Raw genomic sequence first — 11,312 nt, 5'->3', positions numbered from 1 at the left:
AAATTCTTCCTCATGGAGGGCAGGACATAAGTCATTGGAAATTTTAAAAACTCCATGGGACAAGGGCCTGAGAATCCTGATCTAAGCAGACATTAAGATTTTGAGCCACTTAACTGGAGTGTATAAATTTGTTTGCACAGGCACATTTAACATATTGGGGAAGAAGAAATAAAGGAAAACAGTTCTCAACAAAATGTGTATGGAGTCAACCCCTCATTCAGAACCTCACAAATATGACCCATCATACTGCCACAGACCTGCAGGGAATCTGTCTGCTTCAGGGACCCATGGCACCACCATCCCAATTCCCACATGTACTAACGAGTAGGCACAGCTTTCCAAAAGAAGCTCTTTATTACGTTACAAGTGTAAGGTAGGGCTGTTGCATACTTTGAGTATAGGATGCTGGATATACTCAGTGCTTGTTCATCAGATTGGAAGCATGTTTACTCTTAAGGATATTATAGGTTTAAATCATAAAATTTTGTTTTCCATTTTAACTTTTTATTCTGAACAATCAAGATCAATAACTGCTTCAATACAACACTTCTCATGTATCCGCCACCGCTGATGAGTTCTCAGAGGCTCTTAATCTCTCAAATGACTTATTTCCTTGCATAAAGTAACCAAAGGTATTAGATATGCTATTAAAATAATTTATAACACCATGGGCCTTACAAATTTTACTAGATAGGACACTCTTTGCAGAACCGGCTACTCAAAGTCCACTGCACAATATTCCTTCCTGCTGAAGCGCATATGAAACACATGGAGACAGGAAAGGGAGGGTGGGGAGAGTGAGTGCACATCTGCATGGCTTTGTAACAGTCATCACAGCTTCGTGATTTAAGAGTATTTGTGGTGTACCATTAAAGCAAGCCATTTAGCAGCCACTCTGTTAGGAAGTGTTGGGTAGATGCTGACGGGGTGGTACCGGGCTGCCCTGAGCCATTCACCAGGCTTTTCTCCATTAGCTGGGGAAAGCTGCCTGTCTCCCCAAGGCTGCCTGAGCACAGGAACAGCTTTGATTCTTGTGGAATGTTTTTTGTTTTTTGGTTCTTCTCCAGATACAGGGATCAAGTGCAGGGTTGTCCAGTGGCTACCATGGACAGCCCCAAACACATCACTTGCATGTGTTTTTCTCTCTTTTAGTATTTTTGACCCTCCTTTTCATGACCTTTGACTCTATCTTTCTCCACTCCAGTCTTCTCTCAGATAACCTGTCTCTAATTACTTTTTTCTCTATTGGCTTCAGTTCTGCTACATCGCTACCCAAATTTGATATTTCTGATAACATTATGTAAGTCATCCTGACCTTATATGGTATTACTGATGAGGTTACCTAGGAGCTGCTTGGCAGGTAAGACTATACTCCCCAAGGTAGACTTGAGCATCCATGAAAGAAGAGTGGGCAAATATTCATCCAAGACTGTTGCTGTCACCTACATTTAGGTAGGGTACAGAAGCATTTAAGACTTGTGCTTTGCTTGGTTCCCAAAGGCTCCATAAATGGTACATAGGTTTAATCAGATGTTGAATTATTTCCTAGACTGGGGTTTAATTCTTGATTACAATACTCATTAGAAACACTTGAGTAAGTTATGTTACCACCTCAGTGGCCAAGAGAAAAAAAATCTTTCATATTTATGTATTTCTAGAACATGAGCTTCTTCAGTGTGCAGTGGAAATACAACACACCATGGAGTAGAGAGAATTATATGATAAATCACAGAATAAAAGATCATGGACTATGTTTTAAAGTTACATAGCTGATGAATTCAATACGATTATTAATTGTTTCTGTCTTCACCTGGAAGTATACTGTCAATTGGTAAAAATGGACTATACAGCATAATTACTTCATCCCACTAGTTTATGGGGAGCAGTTAGTGAAGGCAATTTATGTGCTGTGATAGAGAAGCTCTTTCTTGACATGAAGACCTTGATGAACCCCCTGTGTATCTATTTAGTTTTTATGCTGTAGATGACGGGGATTAGTGAAGGGGGGACCAGAAGGTAGATATCGGCCAGGAGGACATGAACAAGAGGAGAAGCGTGTTTGCCAAAACGGTGAACCATGGGGATGTACAGGATCAGGACAGCCAGGATATGGGACAATCAGTTGTTCAAAGCCTTGAGATGCTCCCTCTGGGATGCGATGCTCAAAATTGTCTTACAAATCATAATATATAATGAAACAATAAGCAATGGATCTAGTACAATTTTGAGGATTACCACGGCTAACCTATACATGCGATTGAATGTGATGTCTGCACACACCAACCTGATCAGGTCCTGATGCAGACAGTAGGCGTGGGAGCGCACATGGGACTGGCAGAAGAACAACCTTCTCAACAAGAAGATTGATGACAGCACTCCTAACAGACATCTGCAGAGGGCAGCCAGCCCAATCCTGCCGATCCTGGCAATGGTGAGGATTGAGGAGTATCTCAATGGGTAGCAGATGCCCACACAGTGATCAAAGGCTATGGCCAGGGGCACTGAGGACTCTAAGAATGAGAAGGAATGAATGAAGTAACCCTGAACAAAGCAGGAGTCCAAAGTGGTTTTCCTGTAGTTGACACAGAAAATACTTGTGACAGCTGGCATTGTAGACAGAGACAAACCCAAATCAGAGATGACCAGCATGGCCAGGAAACAGTACACGGGCTTGTGGAGGCTCGGATCAATCATGATGACAGAGGATTGTGCAGTTCCCCACAGAGGGTGCAATGTAAAGGCAAGTGAAGAGGATGGAGAACCAGACATGAGCAGCCTCCAGAAGTGGGATGTCTGTCAGGATAAATGCAGAACGGCAGGTGTTGGAGCTGTTGAATGACCACATGATGGATCTGGAGGCATCTGCATTGAAATAAGAAACCCTCAAAAGATATGGGTATCATAGAATGATAGAATGGTTTGGTTTGGAAGGGACCTTAAAGACCATCTAATTCCAGCCTCCCCACCACCTACCACTAGACCACCTGGCTCAGGGTGTACTGCCCACTGACCAGAAAACACACATACATGTAGTTATACATGCAAATGATGTAATTTCATAAATTACCCAGGTTCATAGCAGTGGTTAATAAATGTACTGCTGATTATTTTTCCCTTTTCTTTTATGGCTATGGAATAAAATATCAATAAAAGAGAGATAAATTTACACCAAAGCATCAAGCAATTTGGAAATTTATCACCCATCTCAATATGTTAGAAGTTCCCAACATTATTTTTATTTTTTACTTTTTATTTTTTTAACTATGGCTGATTTAAAGTCATAAATATTGAATAAATCACACCTGTCCATCCAACAGTGAGCTAGACTTTCCTATCTGCTGTAATTCAGATTTTGTCTTGGGAGGTGAATTACAGTACCCAGGATATTTGATTTTTTTTTTTTTCCCCACTGGAAATATGACTAGTTATCCAACAAAACTTGTAATTGTTCATCTAATAAATAAGGAATGAATAATGACTTGAGAAAATTTAAAATACAAATTCAATACAAATTTTACCTGAGGTATCAGCCCAGAAAAGGAGCTTTCAAAGAAAGCGATGAGCAGGAATAAATCTTATGCCAGTGCAGAGTACCCCAGATTATGAACATGGGAATAGCCTGGACAGGGCAGCCGGTGCTTGTGTACCAGACAGGGAACCAGAGGTGCAATGTTTGCTGCTGAATGTCTTCTGAATAGAAACCCTTGAGTCCCTGCGTAAAAAGTCGCTACTGCAAATGAGAGATCTTTCTAGGGACTTTGAGGCCCTGAAACTTGAGGAATAGCACTGACACAGAACAAACCTTGCACAGCTACATAGAAAAAAAGAAAAAAAGAGAGAGTGTTTTTTCTTATTCTCTGTTGAAAGAAATCTTTCACTGAAGGAATTATTTAGTTTAGAATGCGTGATGGGTAAAAGAAAAGCTGAATTAACCTAAAAATTGTCCATCAGTCTGTGCGTGGTTGACAGAGATGACTCTTCAATATAACCCACAAGCACAACATGACCTGGTAACTGGAAACTGAAGTTACACGGAAATTGGACTGAAATGAGATAATGCTAGTTAGCAAAATCTGAAAATAAAAAGGGACACTGATGAATCCTTCATCTTTTGGAATTGTAAAGCTAGGAACAGAAATTCTTCTGAGATGCATGCTTAGTCTGAAGCCCACATGATGGGCTTGATGAGTAAATTTGATATGAAATTCTTCTGTGAGGTGATGCAGTATGACAGAGTAAAACACCACAGTGAACCTTTCTGATCTAACATTTTCTAACTCTTCTGTAACTACGGGAAAAAGCCCACCTGAATTAACATATTAATTAGAACAAAGAGAAGAGATTAAACACTATTTCCTTACTTTACCCTTGAGTACCATGCAGCTACACCTCTAAGCATCACAGCCAGGCTCTGTAAGTGCCATTTGAGCAGATGTGAAACCTCATGGCAATGTTCCTGCCCTTCATATTTCAGAAACTCACACAGGTCTGCTGCCGAGGCTCAGTTTTGACAGCAGCGAGGAAGCCCAAGCCATGCTCAGCCTACAAAGAGCTGCTTATGAGGTCTCTGAACTGCCCCCAGGGACCTCAAATGAAAGTACTCGGGGTAACAGACAGAAACAACAGGGAATCAGAGCCAAACCTGCCTTCAGTTCCGGCTGAATCAAATTCAGCCTGGCAGCAATGTCCACAAGGATTAGGGATCAAGTGCCCACTGTGCAAGGAGCTATGCAGACTCTCGTCAGAAACCTCCTTCTCTGGGTTGTTTTCTTGCAACCCAAGGCAGTGTTGGGTGCAAATAAGCCCCCGAGCCCTGGCTTTGCCTGTGCATGGATGAAAAGATTGCTGCTGTCTGCTGGTTGATGCCAAGTAGCAGGTCCAGGGCCTGCTACAACCATTGTGCAATCTGGGGTGGGCAGAGCCAGGACCAGTCCCACCGGCTCCTGGATTTCCATGGCATTAAAGCTCATTCATGTGCTGTGGCCAGCTGAGACTGGTGTTTATCTGCTCCAGTCACCTGCAAGCCAGCTGTGCACCAGCTGCAAGAGCGGTTCTGGTGCACACAAATGCTTTATGTGTCTCCTCCTTGCTTCTGTGTGTTCTGGGGCTCCACAGTCCCCAGTGCCTTGCTCACATTTTCCTTCTGCTGCATCAAGGCTTCCTTGCTGAAGCTCTGTTTTTGGGAATGTATTTTCATATAATAACTCTGAAGTCCAAAATGGGGTAACCCTTCCTCAGAAGGGATCTGCATGGTGTGCTGCGGGCTGACCAGAGGTGCACTTGATGCTGCTCTGCTCAGGATTCCCAGCACCTAAAGGGATGTGAGATCATCTATAAGGTCATCTCCTTACTGTGATGGCTCTGATAAATAGAATTCTAAATGACACTTCACAGGGTCTGAGCACCGTTCTCACTGGGGCCACCACAGAACAGCACCTCCCTGTGAGCTGGCAGGATGTAGCGGCCGGGAGCCTGCTTCGCCCACCCCAGGCCACCCACCTTTCAAGCTCCATGGATCCCCTTAGCCCGGTGTCCTGTCTCCTTGTCAAATGCTTGGTGGTCCTCCATGGGGCTGGACCCCCTGTAAGCTTTTGCTGTCCCTGGCTGGGGTGGGAGGCCAGTTGGCTGCAGAACAGGGAGGTGAACGAGACCTGGAGGAGCTCAGGGCTCCTTTGGGGAGCTCGGTGGTGCAGCTAGTGCTGTGACCTGGGCAGTGTTCGGGGCAGGACCACATGGCAAGCACGGGGTGGGGAGGGGGTGTGTGTGTGTGGGGAGCATTGCTCTGCGAACCTCCATTGATCTGAAGCTTTGGCACATCCTGAACTGAGAGCAGTATTTTGTGCTGAGTATCCCTTAATGGATTTTTTTTTTTCTTTTTTTATGTGGCTTTGTCTTATTGCTTGGTTGAGCCCCTGCAGAGTTTTGGAGTTTGCAGTTCACTCTGACAAAATGTTCCAAAGCTTAATCCTGTTGAGTGAAAAACACCTCCTGTAATTGGTTTTAAATTTGCCACCTGCTATTTTATTTAATGCTTCTTAGTTCTTGTATTGAAATAGACAGCAAACAGTTAGACCCGAGTGTCCTCTTCAAGACACTCCTGATCCTACAGAGCCCTTCCCCAAGCCTCCAGTCACCTCCCTTCCAGACTGGCGAGCCCTCTCTTGCACCATTCTTCCTTGCATGGTTATTTTTACCTTGACGTTGGTTTATTTATTCATTGTTTATTTATTTTGATTATTTTAACCTTGCCTTTGTTTATTTTTGTTGGCTCTTTCCAAAGTCTCTCTAGTGCCCGTAAGAATATGTCGAAGGTGACAGAATCTGCAGCTGAAGGCTGTCAGATCAAGACCTTTTCAGCTCAGAGGGAATAGTAAGTAACAGGGAAAGGAGAAAACAAAAACCAAAACAAAAACACAGACAGAAACAAACCTGACAGGTAATGGGGACAAGCAAAGGCAAACTTCAGTTACTAACTGATGGGCATTAAAAACTCCAAGCACAACTTTGGAGAGGGTCAGACTGACCTTTGTAGCTAGTAAGAGGAAGGAAGTGGTGGTCATAAAGATTTGGGACATCTGGGGGTCCTATGGGACAATGCGAAACAGTCCGAGGGGGAGTGGCAAGGGTGGACAAAGGGGAGGGTGGAAAGCGAGGAGAAGGGACACAGAAGGAGCTGACGGCAGCCACACACCGGCTGTGCACCAGGGCTGATGGCGGCATCCAGGCCAGAGTGCTGGCAGCAGCCCCACAGCAGCAGCCGGGGCGTGAGCTCAGGGCTGAAGGCTGTGCCACGGCATGCAATGGGAGCTGAGGGTCACAGTGAGAGAGCCGCCACCTCAGTGCTTTCTGTCCCAGCACCATTGTGTATGTCGTCCCCACCATGTGTGTGGCACGGCGCTTACCAGCCTGCTCACGTGCCTCTTGCCACGTTGTGCATGCAGCTTCCACCTACACTGACAGCCACAATTTCTGGGATGAAAACCAGTCAGATATGGGAGAATTTTCCAAGAAGACTTAATATATTATTCCTGAAATATTTCCTTGAGTGTTTCCTTCACTGCTCAAAGCCAGCTGCATGATCTCTGCCCTCGTGCAGAGCTCTTTCAGTGTTGTACTTCAGCGAACTCTGGCTTACAGTGATACAGGGAAACAGGCAGAAACAACATTTTGTGTATGCTAGAATCCTTTCTAGATTGATCATTCACTCATATGCTCTCTGACAGCTAACATGGCCTGTATTGAACCCAGCAGCTTGTTTTTCTACAAAGCATCTTCCAAAAAGTCATTCAGTCAAATTCTATGCAACTGAAAAGCTGGAGAACGCAGCATGTTCCTCATGTTTCCACTAGCTTCTACCAGTGGTTACCCATCACTGCTGCTTTCTGGCCTCTGCCCTGGAATCTGCCACTGTGCTGGAGGCAGGCAAGAAGCAAATACACCTGGAGAAATCCCTGCCGGTAGGGCTGGCCTTGGGCTCAGCAGCGTAGGTGGTGAGCTGCCGTCTTGATCTCAACAGCATGGGTATAAATACAAAACAAAATTAAGGGGCTGCTGCAGTTCCAGAGTAGCATGATGTGAGCGAGTGGTGTGTTTGGGTTAAGCCTGTCTTTGTGATGACCTGCATGAAGAAAACAACTTGCCTGTCGTGCAGAGAATGAGGGAACTTTATGACTGAGACTAGATGAAAAAAAAACAATATTTCTTTTCCCCTGAGCCCTCTCATCCTTGCTTCACATCGTTCTGCCTGAAAGCAACTTCTGCACAGACACCCCCGACTCGGGAAGCACCAGACAGCTCAGGCACCATGGCATGCCCAGCCCTGACACAGCACCACTCACAGGCGCCAGCTGCCCACGTGCTCCCAGCATCTCAGGAGGCACTCTTTGCCTCCAGTGAGCCGTGTGCCATCACAAAGTGCCAAATGCCAGCTGTAAGGTTGTTCAGCTGTGCCTTCACTGAGCTGCAGCTACAGCTACAGACCCTCCATGCAGCACACGTGTCCTGCACTGCCTGTCCTGCGTGCATGCTGGTGTGGCACCTGTGGCAGTGCACAGAGCTCGTATCTGCTCGCACGGTGCCCTGCAGCGGCTGCATGCACCTTCCCTGCGCTTCCCTAGGCTGCCTCGGGGATTGGGCTGGCAGCAGGGACTGCGGACTGGCTGGCTCTGAAGGTGCTGAGCCTCCGTGGTGCCTGTCACTGGGAGTAAGATTGACCAGAGTGTGCAGAACCACAGCGTGCAAAACCACAGCGTGGCTGAGGCTGGGGGCACCCCTGGGTGCCGCTGCTCGCCCCCTGCCCCAGCAGGGCCCCGCGGGGCCGCTGGCCCAGCCCCACGTCCCGGCGGCTGCCGGAGACCCCGCGGAGGAGCCCCCAGCCCCTCTCCGGGCAGCCTGTGCCAGGGCTCCGGCACCCGCCCGGCACAGCAGCGCTGCCTGGGGCCCAGAGGGCACCTCCCGGCCTCCAGGCTGGGCCCGGGGCCTCTGCTCCTGGCCCTGGGCACCCCCGGCGAGAGCCCGGCTCCGGCCTCTGCGCAGCTCCCCGCAGGCCCCGGCAGCCGCGGGGGAGCTCCCCCGGAGCCTCCTCCTCTCCGGGCCGAGCAGCCCCAGCTCTCGCAGCCTCTCCTCACGGCAGAGGTGCTCCAGGCCCTCCCGCACCTCGGGGCCCTGCGCTGGGCTCTCGCCACCAGCTCCAGGCCTCTCTGGCCCCGGGAGCACCCCAGGGGCGGCCTCCCCAGCGCAGAGCAGAGCAGAAGGATCACATCCTTTGACCTGCTGTTGACATACTTTGCCTAATGCAGCCAAGAATACTGTTGGCCTTCTTAGCAGCACATCACTGGCTCATGTTCAAAATAATGAAAGCAATCATGCAGGAAGCACACAGGGATGGGCTGCTCACCGTCTCTCCTCATACAAAAATCATCCTTGCTTCCAGTGGTCTCCAATGGGCCTAGATTGGGGATGTTCCTCACTGCGGGTCAGTTACCCTGGCTATGGGAACATGGCCTAGTGGGGGCAGACAATCCTGACTTCATGAGGTTGTTCTCCTCCTATCTCTGATCAATTATTTACTTTCACACAGACACAGACCATAACAACTGAAAGCTGCACCCGGTCAGAGCAGAGTGGACAGCAGGTGACACTTGAAACACCTTGGCCAACTGTGGGTATATTTTTCCTGTGATTTGACACTAGTTCTGGCTTCCTTTTGATCGTGTGCATCCCCATTTTGGTCAAAATCACCCATTTTTCCACTAGCTCTCCAAAGCAACAACAGATTCATGTGCTCTTGTCCATTAGGGATCACTGGCTGCAAGAATGCCCCTTCACCCTGGAAGCTGACCCACAGGACAGCATTAGTGTTGGTGGAGATCATTGAATCATAGAATGTCCCAAGTTGGAAGGGACCCACAAGGATCATCGAGTCCAACTCCTGGCACCACACAGGTTTACCCCAAAATTCAGACCATATGACTAATAGCACAGTCCAAATGCGTTTTAAAATCCGACAGGCTTGGTGCCATGACTGCATCCCTGGGGAGCCTGTTCCAGTGTGTGACAACCCTGTTGGCCTTCTTAGCAGCAAGGGCACATCACTGGCTCACGTTCAACTTGGTGTCCACTAAGACCCCAGGTCCTTTTCTGCAGAGCTGCTTCCCAGCTGAGAGACTGGCAAGAAACCCAGGTGTGGTGCCTAGGAGTACCTGGTGCCTGTGCTGAATCTGGTGGGGATCCAGTGGAGACCCACAGAGGTGGTGGTGCCCAGGTAGTAGATCAGCCTCTGGACACCAAGGGTCTCAGGTGAGCCGAGGTGATTTTCAGGCTGCACAAACAATCTAGTCTGGATCTGCATGGGCATGAACATGCAGACCCCGGTGACAGACCCATCTTCAAGCTGACGGAGCAGAGGTAGACGGGGTGGCTTTGAGACTGGGATGCCAGTGGCCAGGATGGGGTCTCTGCTGGGCACCCCACTGAACATCTGAAGCACGTCCAGCAGGTGCAGCACCGGGTCATGTCCTTGTGGCAGCCATCTTGCAGCAGAGATGGTGTGATTCAGGATGCGGGTGTATTGGTGTAGATCTGCTCTTTTTTACATAGCCATCATATTTAGGAACTTTTTCAAATTAAACTATTTTCTTCTGACTAAAGCAGGAAGGATATTAACATCTTATATGGATTCTTTTGAATAAATGATATCTCTCTATTAAATACACAGCATCATGCACATTACTTTTCTGGCATGGGGCCTAGCTGCCTCCTTTCATAGTTATGGGGGAGAAATAGGCATCACCAAGGTGTTTTTTCTTGTCCCATCTTAAGATGCATAGCATCGACCTGGTAAGCTCCTGACAGTTCCTGACTCTCCACTGGATAAGGAAGTTAACTATATGCAGCTAGATGGCCATCTTTTAGAAGCTTGAGGTATTTGGCCCTGAACAAGTGAGTTTTTCCCAAAATCTTGTTTTCTGTTGTTATTTCTAGTATAATTTGTTGCTAGGAAAATGAGAGTACAGCCACTGCCAGCCTGTGGTGCAGAAGCCTCGCAAGCTGGCTGTTTCATCCCAAGTACAGTTCATAGATGTTGGTGGATCTATCTACCATGGCCGTATTTGTTCCTGTTTTCAGCTGTTTTTTCAAACTGGGGAGTTTTAGGGCCTGCTGAAGGTGCATTCAGCTGCCACTGGGTAAGTCAGTCCCCAAGGTAAGCCAGGGGAAGAGCCACTCTAGAAATCAAAGCTGAGCACAGCTGGGTTGGACTCTCAGCATCCCAGGACAAGGGAAACTTCCAGGGAAATACGAGATGGCACATGGTACAAGAGAAAAAAAGTCTCAAAAACAGAGCATATTTGCATTGTTCCCAGGTTTATCTTTCTAACCACATTCCCATTCTGAAAACTGAGACCTTCGCTTTCGCTGGGCTAGAATTAATGCATTTTGCCCTTCAAGATTGTTCTGTTACCCAAAGTGAACACGGCAGTTACATACCGTATTGCTCCTCCTGGAGCAATGAAACCCAATTGTTTTGCATATGGAATACTGAGATTTGGGTCATATGCAATAACCTGAGCACTCAGCATAATTGGCTGTGGCAGCCAGACTGCGGGCTGCCAATGCTGGTTGACAGAACCAGGGGAAACTTTCCCTGCTAGGCATTACAGCCATCAAGAAACAAGCAGTACTGAAGCAAACCAATCTGATAAGAAAATAGAAGAAACATTAGATAGTGAGATCATGTCTAAGATAGTGAGGTCGGTTTTCTGAAAAATTTCCTTGAGTACAGAAAACCTGCTTTTGACCATGTTTCAAATTGA

At 47.3% G+C, this 11,312-nt stretch overlaps 1 protein-coding gene across 1 annotated transcript; it reads right to left on the bottom strand.

Annotated features, from left to right (window-relative positions):
- Nucleotides 1–884: 884 nt before the first annotated feature.
- On the bottom strand, nucleotides 885–3,524 carry LOC106048564 (olfactory receptor 51Q1-like). Its single transcript, XM_013200552.3, is given in 2 exon segments — nucleotides 885–2,701; nucleotides 2,703–3,524. Coding segments are annotated over 2 exon segments (882 nt in total). The 5' UTR covers nucleotides 2,846–3,524; the 3' UTR covers nucleotides 885–1,962.
- Between the last annotated feature and the right edge of the window lie 7,788 nt (nucleotides 3,525–11,312).

Source organism: Anser cygnoides, chromosome 1 (genome assembly GCF_040182565.1).
Source record: "Anser cygnoides isolate HZ-2024a breed goose chromosome 1, Taihu_goose_T2T_genome, whole genome shotgun sequence".
Classification (NCBI taxonomy): Eukaryota; Metazoa; Chordata; class Aves; order Anseriformes; family Anatidae; genus Anser; species Anser cygnoides.
The sequence above is the reverse complement of the archived record's forward strand: the minus strand, read 5'-3'. Positions and strand labels throughout refer to the sequence as shown.